The 12,546-nt window shown below is 41.8% G+C and overlaps 1 protein-coding gene across 1 annotated transcript in view; it reads right to left on the minus strand.

The window, feature by feature from the left end:
• Positions 1-11,857, minus strand: part of TRAFD1 (TRAF-type zinc finger domain containing 1) — a 31,152-nt gene extending 19,295 nt beyond the window's left edge. The window contains exons 1-4 of the mRNA XM_044244251.1: positions 11,776-11,857; positions 9,165-9,230; positions 1,347-1,482; positions 1,181-1,234 (exon numbers count right to left, since the gene is read on the minus strand). Of these exons, the coding sequence (XP_044100186.1) occupies positions 1,181-1,234; positions 1,347-1,482; positions 9,165-9,211 (237 nt within the window). The 5' untranslated portion in view covers positions 9,212-9,230; positions 11,776-11,857. The remainder of the gene's footprint in view (positions 1-1,180; positions 1,235-1,346; positions 1,483-9,164; positions 9,231-11,775) is intronic.
• Positions 11,858-12,546: the final 689 nt, after the last annotated feature.

Consider the following 12,546-nt stretch of genomic DNA (forward strand, 5'->3'; position numbering starts at 1 on the left):
AGAGCACCAAATAAAGTATAAACTTTTTTTTTTTTTAAGAGAATTTTAAAAAATTCTTTAGTTTCATCTCTGGTCTACAACTATTTTGGTCTAACTTGCAGGAACATTAGGAACTACTTTGTACTTGTACCTTTATAATGACTGATATATTACAATGTTATCCCCAGAAATAGCCAGAGTGAAGAGGATAGAAAACAGGAGAGCTAACTGGAGGTTGTTTTGTAGAGCGGGTAAATATTAGAACCAGAGTAATACTCCTTATTGTTAATGTGACCTCAATCATAAACCCCACCCCTCGCTGGTGAGCCCTAGTACAACATAGGTCAAATGCTTAGAAAAACTAGTAAGAGTGCCGAAGTACTTACAAGATGTTTAATTCTGTGCTGTGGAGTTATGAATAGTTATTGTTTTCTTCTTCCATTTTCCAATTTTTCTACAATGGTTATGAACTACCTTTTTAAATTATAAATGGTCATTTTAGGTACACAAAATGATGTGTACTAATAAGTTCATACCTTGGTAAATTTTTACTTATGTACACACACTATGTGACCAACTAAATAGGGGATCTTTTTAACTTGTGAATTCATATGCTCGTTCACAAAAACAATGTTCATTCAACTATGGCAAACAGTTTTATTTCAACTAGGGACCAACTGATACTATGTTCTATCTCATGAAATGCACTCTGAGGAATTGCTTTGGGTATAAGCAGCATGTTACCCAAGTGATCAAGAAGTCAAGAGGGCTTTTTATTTATTTTTTTTATTTTATATATATATATATTTTTATATTTTATATATATATATATATATATATATATTTTTTTTTTTTTTTTTAAATTACAAGATGTTAGGAAGGCTCTGTACTAAAGTGGTTATACCACACTGGCAAGCCCAAGCTTGGTTTGGCACTCAATGCCAGCTAAACCCTAGCAGAAATGACAGACTCCGTTCCAAAGAGTAACACTCTGAGACCTGAGCAAGGGGTGCAATAGTCACGCAGTTGAATCTGGCAGCAAAAAGTCAAAGCCTTGAATATACTTTAAGAGACAGTGTTTGTGGAGCTGGTAGAGAACCAAGACTCAATCAGACTGGTCTTCTGCTCTGCATTAGGTCAGTAATCGCAGTAATATTGGCCCCAAGGTAACTCACGCTCTTCATGGTACAGGGAAACTAACCTCATGCTTCTTTAACTGCCTCTTCTCCAACTTCTTACTACATTTGCAGGTCACCTATGATAAGAAGTGACAATCAGTAAATTGGCTTTGTGACAACATGATCACTTACTAAGGCAAAATAGCAAGTATAATAGAGTTATGAACATTTGAGTACATGGTGGTTTACCTGACAATGTTCTGTCGCCATGTGACTCTCCATGTCAGATTTGGGAAATGGTTCCTTGCAGATAGGACACATACCAATGTTCCTTTGACAATGGATCTCATGGATGGTAAAATTAAATACAGGAATTTCTTTTTTGCTATAGAAACAGAACAAAGGAAAAGGCAAGCATTACTGACTAATCTATGCACAGTGATATTACATGAAAATCTGCTTGTCAGATCTTTAGTCTTTGTTACTTCACTTTAGTAAATCTAGTCTGTAAACTCTTACAATTATTACACCCCTGCTTTCCAAGGATTAACTTCCAAAGGTTTTGAGTCTTCTGTGCAACAATGAGGTATCAGTGCTATGTACTACTTCTACAAGCTCACCCTCACTTTCTAGATGTCAGAGCTAATCACAACCAGCAACATGAATTCAGATGCCAAGAAATAAATCAGGCTTTTCTAAAACTATCCATGACCCAAAACACAATGATACACTCCAGGATTGTAAAAAAAAAAAAAAAAAAAAAACAAAAAAAAAAACAGCCTACCAATTATTTTGACTCTGGGTCTGAGGTGGGTTTAACCTCAATAGATTTTATTCCACTAAAAGTCAAACAAGCAGATGCCAGCATTAAGATAGTCAGTGGGGAACAGGTCTCCCTTTATGTCCCACATGCCTTTCAAAGCAGGCTAAATACTAGTCAGGAACGTGCTCTGGTTCTGTTGGTATAACTTCACTGCAGAACTGTACAAAAATGAAGTCCTGAATCCCTTCCCCCAATCCTGTCTCTTCACTCACACTCTCTGCCATTCTCTTTAAAGAATCCAATTCAATTATCATCTCTAAGTTACAGAAAAGGGAGGAAAATGACAATCTTAAGTGAGAGAGTAAGAGCATTTAAATTTAACAAGAGTGCTTTATGTACACTTCAACAAGAGAAATATTCAGTCTTTACTTTCAGTCATTTGGATATGACCATTAGAAAACTCCAATTTGGGCGCCTGGGTGGCTCAGTGGGTTAAGCCGCTGCCTTCGGCTCAGGTCATGATCTCAGGGTCCTGGGATCGAGGCCTGCATCGGGCTCTCTGCTCAGCAGGGAGTCTGCTTCCCTCTCTCTCTCTGCCTGCCTCTCTGTCTGTTTGTGATCACTCTGTGTCAAATAAATAAATAAAATGTTTTAAAAAAAAAAAAAGAAAACTCCAATTTTAGTCTAGGTAAAGACTGCATTTAAAGACTGTCTGGGGGGCGCCTGGGTGGCTCAGTGGGTCAAGCCTCTGCCTTCATTCAGCTCAGGTCATGATCTCAGGGTCCTGGGATCGAGTCCCGCATCAGGCTCTCTGCCCAGCAGGGAGCCTGCTTCCCCCTCCCTCTCTGCCTGCCTCTCTGCCTACTTGTGATCTCTCTCTCTGTGTCAAGTAAATAAATAAAATCTTTAAAAAAAAAAAAAAAAAAGGGACGCCTGGGTGGCTCAGTTGGTTAAGCAGCTGCCTTCGGCTCAGGTCATGATCCCAGCGTCCTGGGATCGAGTCCCACATCGGGCTCCTTGCTCCGCAGGGAGCCTGCCTCTCCCTCTGGCCTGCCACTCTGCCTGTGCTCGCTCTCTCTCTCTCTCTCTCTCTGACAAATAAATAAATAAATTCTTTTTAAAAAAAAAAAGACTGTCTAAGGTTACCTGCCTGGCTCAGTTGGTAAAGCATGTGATGCTTGATCTCAGCTCCTGAGTTCAAGCCCCATGTTGGGCATGGAGCCTACTTAATTAAAAGTAAAGAAAGAAAGAAAAAGGGGCGCCTGGGTGGCTCAGTGGTTTAAGCCTCTGCCTTCAGCTCAGGTCATGATCTCAGGGTCCTGGGATCGAGCCCCACATCGGGCTCTCTGCTCGGCAAGGAGCCTGCTTCCCCCTCTCTCTCTGCCTACTTGTGATCTCTCTCTATCAAATAAATAAATAAAAATCTTTAAAAAAAAAGAAAGAAAGAAAAATAAGGAATGTGTCTAGGGATACCTGGCTGGCTCAGTGAGTACAGCTTTTGATTCTTGGTCCTGGGGTTTTGAGTTAAGCCCCATGTTGGGTGTAGAGATTACTTTAAAAAAAAAGATGAATGGATAAAGAAGATGTGGTCTATATACAATGGAATACTATTTAGCCATCAAAAATGAAATCTTGCCATTTGCAGTGATGTTGATGGAACTGAAGGGTATTATGCTAAGCAAAATAAGACAATCAGGAAAGACAATTACCACATGATGGAATTTAAGAAACAAAACCAAAGATCATGGGGGAAGAGAGGGAAAATAAAATAAGACAAAATCAGAGAGGGAGACAAACCATAAGAGACTCTCAATCACAGGAAACAAACTGAGGGTTGCTGGAAGGGAGGGGCCTGGGGGTGAGGTGGGCATGAAGGAGTACACATGATGTAATGAGCTCTGGGTATTATATAAGACTGATGAATCATTGACCTCTACCTCAGAAACTAATAACACACTACATGTTAATTAGCCGATTTTAAATTAAAAATAAAGATAGAGTCTATAAGTATGTCACCTAGAATAAAATTTCAGAAAAATAAAATACTGGATAGAATCAATACAGATAATTACACAATCTTTAAATATTTTATTTAGCCTACAAAGCTAAATACTATAGGAACTCTCTTCCACACTCAATTGTAGATAGCTTATTTCTCTCTTAGAGTTTTCATCTTCATACCTAGTGTAAGAAACATTTCAAAGTAAGGTGACTGATGTGCCTCCAGCTAAGTCATACTCCAGTCTGAAAGACCAAGACACCAAATAAATGCAAATTTATTTCCACCCAACGGTGAAACTATCAAGGAAGCTCTTATGCAAAGAACATTCAACTGTGAGATGGGAAGAAATCTCAACGAGATAAAGAGGGAAACTACCAATATCTTAAAAGATTTAACTCCCCTTATTTCTCCAAAATTCCTAGCTTTCTAAGGATACCAATGGTTTTAAAGTAATTATTTTTTTTAATGAAGGAAAAATATACAGAGGCTATAAATTATGATCTAAACCTAGTAAATTAGCAAAAATTAAAATTAGTAAGTTCCACTGTTAAAGATGTTGTGAGGGACGCCTGGGTGGCTCAGTTGGTGAAGCAGCTGCCTTCGGCTCAGGTCATGATCCCAGCGTCCTGGGATCGAGTCCCACATCGGGCTCCTTGCTCGGCAGGGAGCCTGCTTCTCCCTCTGCCTCTGCCTGCCATTCTGTCTGCCTGTGCTCGCTCTCTCCCCCTCTCTCTCTGATAAATAAATAAAAAAATTAAAAAAAAAAAAAAGATGTTGTGAAACTAGTGTTCTATTATGTTACCAATGGTACTGTAAACTGCTTAAAAATAGGCTGAAAATCTGTTTCTAGGACCATAATACAGTCTTTAACCAGGTAATCTCACTCTTGGAATTATGAAGACTTTCATTAGGGTCGTAAAACAGTTTAAAAAAAATCATTAGGGATGCCTGGGTGGCTCAGTTGGTTAGGCCACTGCCTTCGGCTCGGGTCATGATCCCAGCATCCTGGGATCGAGTCCGGCATCGGGCTCCTTGCTCATTGGGGATCCTGCTTCTCTCTCTGCCTCTGCCTGCCACTCTGCCTGCTTGTGCTCTCTCTCTCTGACAAGCACATAAATACAATCTTTTTTAAAAAATCATTAGGGACACCTGGGTGGCTCAGTGGGTTAGGCCTCTGCCTTCGGCCTGGGTCGTGGTCCCGGGGTCCTGGGATCGAGCCCCGCGTTGAGCTCTCTGCTCAGTAGGGAGCCTGCTTCCCTTCCTCTCTCTCTGCCTGCCTCTTTGCCTACTTGTGATCTGTCTGTCAAATAAATAAATAAAATCTTTTTAAAAAAAAAATCATTAAAAGGGCGCCTGGGTGGCTCAGTGGGTTAAGCCGCTGCCTTCGGCTCAGGTCATGATCTCAGGGTCCTGGGATCGAGTCCCGCATCAGGCTCTCTGCTCAGCAGGGAGCCTGCTTCCTCCTCTCTCTCTGCCTGCCTCTCTGCCTACTTGTGATCTCTCTCTGTCAAATAAATAAATAAAATCTTTATTAAAAAAAAGAAGTGAGCAGCTACATTAAATGTACACCAACAAAATGAAAGCAGAGCTATATCATGACTGTGAAACACGCATGCACAAATGCCACAAAAAATTAAACCTAATAATTACTGCTTAGGAAACAGAGATTCATAATTTTTACAATAATTTTCTTTCAACGGCAAAAATCAAGAAAATATGTCTACAGTTCTTATTTTACAGGGCTAGTAGGAAAACATATTGACACAGAACATTCTATATACCCAAGGCCATTAAAATTTTAGAATTTTACCAAAAAAATATTAAGGACCACATAATCATAACATAAAGCAACAAGAATCAAAAGCAGCTGTTAGGTAAGACCACACAGTAAATGTACTATGATACATTTTCACCATTTGGGAAACTTTGAAAGAAACCTTGAAAGAAAAACAGATTTGCAACAATTACATACATGAAACAATTGTCTGCTGGTTTTCTTTTTAAGTTTAGCTCCCAAGATAGTCCCACCAAACATTCCAACCAGACAAAATACCAATATACTTACTTCCTATCATACAGATAAAATCAAGGTGTTATTTTTAAATGAGATGAGAACACAACTCCGTATCTAGATAAAACTGCGAAAAGCTCCAAGGAGGGCCTAGCAAGTTAAAGATGAAATTTCACCTTAGATAAAAATGACTGAAAGGCAAGCCAACGCTTCCAGAAAATTCCCAGTAGCCTTCTAAATGCTAAACAGAACAAGCCAGAAATCAATTTAATTATTACATGCAAAAATAAAAGTCGAAGTTTTGGGGCTTTTTGTTTTTAGTAATCTCTGTAACCATCATGGGCTTGAACTCATGACGCTGAGATCAAGTCGTGAGCTCTTCCAACTGAACCAGCCAGGCACCCCCGGCCTTATTATTATTATTATTTTTTTTTTTTAAAGATTTTATTTATTTGGGGGCGCCTGGGTGGCTCAGTGGGTTAAGCCACTGCCTTCGGCTCAGGTCATGATCTCGGGGTCCTGGGATCGAGTCCCGCATCGGGCTCTCTGCTCAGCAGGGAGCCTGCTTCCTCCTCCTTCTCTCTACCTGCCTCTCTGCCTACCTGTGATCTCTCTCTGTCAAATAAATAAATAAAATCTTTAAAAAAAAAAAAAAAAGATTTTATTTATTTATTTGACAGAGAGAAAGAGATCACAAGTAGGCAGAGAGGAGGTTGGGGAAGCAGGCTCCCTGCTGAGCAGAGAGCCCGTATTCGGATTCGGGGCTCGATCCTAGGACCCTGAGATCATGACCCTCAAGACGCAAGCAGAAGGCAGAGGCTTAACCCACTAAGCCACCCAGGTGCCCCAACGAGGCACCTTTATAAGTCAAAACCTTCTAACATTAAAGTTCCTATTCCTTAGAACCACACTCTCCCCCACAGAGAAGAGAGATGACATACAAGAACATCTTCAACAACAACAAACTCCTCCTTTTACTGGCCCAGTGAATCTAACGTCAGCTCATTTTTTTTTTTAATTTAAAAAAAAAATTTAAGTAGGCTCCATGCCCAAAATGGGACTTGAACTTATGACCTCAGATCAAAAGTTGCACACTCTGACAGAGCCAGCCAGATGCCCCAAATTTCTTATTTTTTATTTTGTTATTTTTTTAAAATAGACTCCATGCTCAATATGGGGCTTTAACTCACAACCCTTAGGTTAGGAGTCACATGCTCTACCGACTGAGCCAGCCAGGACCCCTTCACTTTAAATTTTTTTATTATTTATTTTTTTATTTTTAGTAAACTCCATGCCCAATGTGGGGCTTGAACTCATGACCCCAAGATCAAGAGTTGCAAACTCGACTAAACTGAACCACACTGGCACCCCGGGCACTCACATTTTGAAGTTTACCTTTTCTTAGGGAACAACAGAAATATGGCTTTAAAAACAAAAATTTTAAACCTAGAATTTAAACAGGGTTACTGAGATGGGAGGTCTGTGCTGGCTTAGTTACTGTTCCATGCTAATCCTTTTTCTTTAAATAAATTGCTTTGGCTTTGAATAACCCTGTTTTCATTAGCTTTCCATTAACTTACCTTTTTTTTTTTTAAACTCCCTTAGCATAGTTATTTATATATTGTCCTGGCCTTGAGACTCCTTCAAATTGGAGAACTGATAAAATAAGCGTGTATCTTAATTGGTGACATTGCCATTATGTCTGGTTTTTTACACAATCACAATGTTTTCTTGTGATTACCTGCATCGCTGATTATTTTGTACCAGTAATAGCACATATAAAACACAAACAGAGCTAAAATAGCTTTTAGATTGGCAGAAAGTGATAGGGGCATAGTAGAAAAAAATACCCTTTAATGCAAGACATGCTCTTAGAAACGAAATCTTAAATCTGTTCAGGTAAAGAATATTGCAATCAGCAGTTGCTCTGATTATATCCTAATTCTGCTGAAAGCCTAATAAAAAGAAAAAAGCAATAAAAAAATAAAAACTGTTATCTGGCTCAAATCTCCCAGCAATCTGAGTCAAAGTATTTTCCTTCTTCAACATATCTTCCCTTTTACCACAATTTAGTAAGTTAAACATAGCACAGTCAGTTCTGCTTTGCTTTTTTATCCTTCCATAGAGTGCTTGTACATTACCAAAATACCAAACTCTCAGGAAATTATTAGCTGCATCCTAAGTTTCATTTCAGCAAGAAAGAGTTGCCCTTTCCTGTCACTCACGTGGGTTAAACACACCAAAATAGAAAGCTTAACATCCAAGTCTTCACAAACAGTTCTGATCCAGAAATGATAATGATTAAGCAGGACTGCCAGAAGACTTTAACTAGAGTTTTTTTGTTGTTGTTGTTTCTGTTTTTAGTTTTAAAGCAGTGGAACATTCCTTCAGTAAAATCCTTTATAAAAATATTTGAGTGGCTCTGGCTGTACTACTCTCTCAATGCTAGATGTAGAACCAACCTCACTAAACTTGCTCCCAATCACCCACAGGACAGCCACTGTAGCAACATGGGGAAATCTTTGTAACATTTTGAAAAGCATGCATCTAATCCAAACATTATATTTTTTTGTATCTTCTTTAAAAAAAAACTGATAAGGAGCACCTGGCAGGCTCGGTCATAGAGCATGGGATGCTTGATCTCAGGCTCGTGAGTTCAAGACCCACGTTTGACATGGAGTCGACTTAAAAAAAGAAAAAGAAAATAAATTAAAAAAAAATTAAAAATAAAAATGTATTATATTTTCCAGAAAGACCAAAATTACATCTGCTTATTTATACATCAGAAAAGTGAGGCTTCAAAACAGTCAGTGGGGTGACTGGACAAGTCATTAACTAAAGGCAGGTACCAGAGCTCCAGACTCCCAGCTCTATCACATCACTCAACTCATTTCTCTATGCTACCTGAACCTACCACCCCTTTTTTTTTTTTAATTTGACAGAGTACACAAGTAGGTAGAGAGGCAGACAGAGAGAGACGAGGAAGCAGTCTCCCCGCCAAGCAGAGAACCCGATGTGGTGCTCAATCCCAGGACCCAGAGATCATGACCCGAGCTAAAGGCAGAGGCTTTAACCCACTGAGTCACCCAGGCGCCCCTGAACCTACCATCTTATCCCATCACTAAAACAGGCAATGTTACATAAAATTGTTAAAAAGGCTTTTTAGTCCCATATACTTCCATGTTATATGGTAACAAATTTAACCTGCCAATAAATAAACCAACCTTCTACCAGTTTGTTCTAGAAACCAGTTTGTTCTCATTCCAACATTTCTTAGATTTAATTTCTTACCAATTGTCACACAGTTGAGTGTCCTGGTCATCTAGAAATTCAGCCATCTTTAGTTCTTTCTGAAAACTACAAAGGAGAAAAGTGTAAACTTTCAATTTCATTTCTGCTTTTAGGATGACATGCAGAACACAAAAACAAAAAACAACTACACAGAAAATGTTACCAATACCAGTACATTAAAGTATTTTATTAAATACCCAATACATTTATTTATTTATTTTTTAATTTATTTACTTGTCAGAGAGAGAGAGAGACACGGCGCGAGGAGCACAGGCAGGCAGAGCGGCAGGCAGAGGCAGAGGGAGAAGCAGGCTCCCTGCCAAGCAAGGAACCCGATGTGGGACTCGATCCCAGGACACTGGGATCATGACCGGAGCCAAAGGCAGCTGCTTAACCAACTGAGCCACCCATGCGTCCCTACCCAATACATTTATATTTTACCCTGTTTTTTAAATTTTCATTTTAAAGTAACCTGACAAGCAAAAGCACCACAAAAAACTTCTGTAGACCCGTAACCCAATACATCATAAATTATCACAGTAAAATTATCAAATGTGGGGAACTAATACTAATACAATGTTAATAACTCATCTATAAATCATATTCATGAATCATTCCACTAATTTCCTTTTCCTGGTTCAAGACACATCACATATAGTTATTTCTCCTTTATCCTTTGATTTAGGATACTTCAGTTTTTCTTCATCTTTCAAAATCGTGTTAAGTGTAGTTTGAGTCTGTTTAGTGTTTTCTCATGATTAATACTTTTTTTAGCAAGAACACAGAACTGATGTCGTGCTCATCTCAGTGCATTATATCAGAAAATACATGATGTCAACAGTTTTATTATTACAGATGATGTTAACGCTGATCCTTAGCTGAAAGTGCCTGCCAGGTTCGTGCACTGTAAAGTTTTTCCTTCTTTTTAAACAAGATGTCAGTGCAGAGAGCAACGTGCTGGCAATTTCCTTACCACTATTCTTTGCTATGACACAAAAATGGTCTTAAATACTGCCCCCAAAGGGCTCTTAAATGGTTCTGACATTTCCAAATGAACTCACTTTTCAAAGCATATATTCATTCAACATGTTCATTGAGACCCTGTATGCCCCACCAGCACTAAGACTACTTCACAAATTAAGGAAGTGTAGTGTCCATAACAGATCAACTTAGTGACAGAGGAAAAATAAACAAATTAGCGGATATCTTAATGTATTTTGATGGTAAAGTACACAGACAAATGGAGATGAAGGGAATCTACTTTAGAAAAAGGTGGTGAGAGAACTTTCTGACAAGGTGACATTTAAACGCTGAGGTGTGAAGAGGAAGTAAGAGAGGATGGGAATGGGGGGAAATCCAATCAGGCAGAGGGCCCAAAAGGCAATGAAAGAGAAGGTAAAGGGAGATCTGGAAGAGCAGAACGAAAAACGAAAAACGGGAAGGACTCAAGGAGGCCTTATCCTGCACAGCAGAAGGGGTATCGGACTATAGTCCTAGCTCAACGGTCCCCCAGAGAATGGTTTTAAATTAGGGAGTTACAGGACTCAAGAGAACCGCTCTCCCCAAGAAATGTACACTAAGGATAGGAACCACCGATCTAGGGAAATAAATCACGTTCCCAAAAGGGGAAAGCCTAGATACTTTCCTCAGGGTGGTCTGTTCCTCGGTGTGCTCCAGAAACTAAGCCAAGACCAGCGCTTCCGGTGAGGGAAGTGCCTGCCCCCTGGCTGCAAAGGGTCTAGGGGTGGCAGGCCGAGCTGGGAGTGGGCCTCTCTGAGGGTCGAGCTCTGGTTCCGCCACGCAGTGGCTATGGGACGTGACCTTTCTGGGCCTCAAATCCCTCAGGCAGACAACTGACGATACTCCAAAGGGCCCTCTGTATGGAGCAAAGGGGCGAATGCACGGAACTGCCCCAGGACAACTCAAGTCTCCAACCTGACAAGGAGCCCCTCTCAGAGGTTTCGGGCGCAGCTGCCCCCTCGTGCCCAGGCGCAGGAGGCGGTTTCCAACCGCTCCCTCCCCCGGGGAGTTCGCGGGTGGGGAACGGGAGAGGGCACCAGCTTCGCAAAACAGCCGCGGTTCAAATGTACCGTCTGACTGCTAAGCGCTTCCCAAGGACCCTCGCCTCCAGGGAGGAACCCTAGCAGGTGAAAGCCATTTATCCCATTCTGGAGCGAGCCGCCGCACAGCTGGTCGGAGTGGGGACTCGAACCCCGGTCCCCGGCTGAGAGCCCGCACTAAGCCGGCGCGACACCGCCCCTTTTCGTCCCCATCTCCCGCCCCGCAAGCTGGGGGCTCGCGGCTGGAGCCCGGCTCCGCCCGGGGCGCGGTGCCCACAGCCGCGCTCGGGACGACGCCCACTTCCCCGACACCCTGGCCAAGGCCGTGAAGGGGCGGCGCCGCTCGGGGGCTGCCGAGACTCGGGTTCCCCGAGGAGAAAGCGCGGCCTCCTCCACTGGCCTGAGGAGACGCCGTGGCGTGGCCGTCTTCTCCTCACGGCCGCGACCCCCGGGGCCCACAGCCCCCTCGCCCACACGCCAAGCCGCAGAGATGCCGGCCTCCTCCCGAACCGCAGTGAGGCTCCCAAGCCTCGGGCCGCCGCTACACTCACCCGGGACGACAGCAAGGACTTGCAGCGAACCCGCTAGCCGCAGACACAGAGCCTCCCCACTCAGCCCCCCGCACTGAACAACGGCCCCCAGAGCCGCCTCACCACTTCCGACCGCCGCGGAGAAGCGCGCCCATTGGCCAGGGACGGCAACATCTGTCAAGCCATTGGATGATACCGCTGTCGCTCCCAGGGCCCCGCCTGATGCGAGCCGATTGGCTCCTCAAGCTCCACCGGGGTGAATCTCTGAAAAGTCCCAGCCCTTGCACAGCTGGGGTAAGGTCTGAGCTGGAAGCTTGGTTTTCAGGGCCCAGCGGCTAACCTTGACACAGGCTAATAATATTTGCATGAATAATACACACACAAACATTACTAATAGCTTAATATATTAAGATAATTTAATAGCATTTGTTCTCTTGTCATGAGCCATTAATACTTATTAGTCATTCTTATTGCTGTGATAACGCCCTCATGCAAGACCTCTGCAAGGCTTTATCCATATTTGAGCACTTTGCTTTTTGCAGAGGATTTAGCCGCTGGATCGCAGTTTTGACTCCCATATTCTCTACTGCTACCTGTATGGACTCTCCAAACTCATGAATATAAAAAATAAATAAATAAAGTCTGCCAACAACAAATTGTATGTATCTGTAAAGCAATATACATATGTGTGTGTGTAGAATTGGAATAAATACATTTTAAGAAGAATAGATCTAGTTTTTGTCACAGGTTCCTGGCACAGAGCTTCAAAAAACTGGAATTTCCTGAGTGATA

The sequence above is a fragment of the Neovison vison genome, chromosome 3 (assembly GCF_020171115.1).
Source record: "Neovison vison isolate M4711 chromosome 3, ASM_NN_V1, whole genome shotgun sequence".
Lineage (NCBI taxonomy): Eukaryota > Metazoa > Chordata > Mammalia > Carnivora > Mustelidae > Neogale > Neogale vison.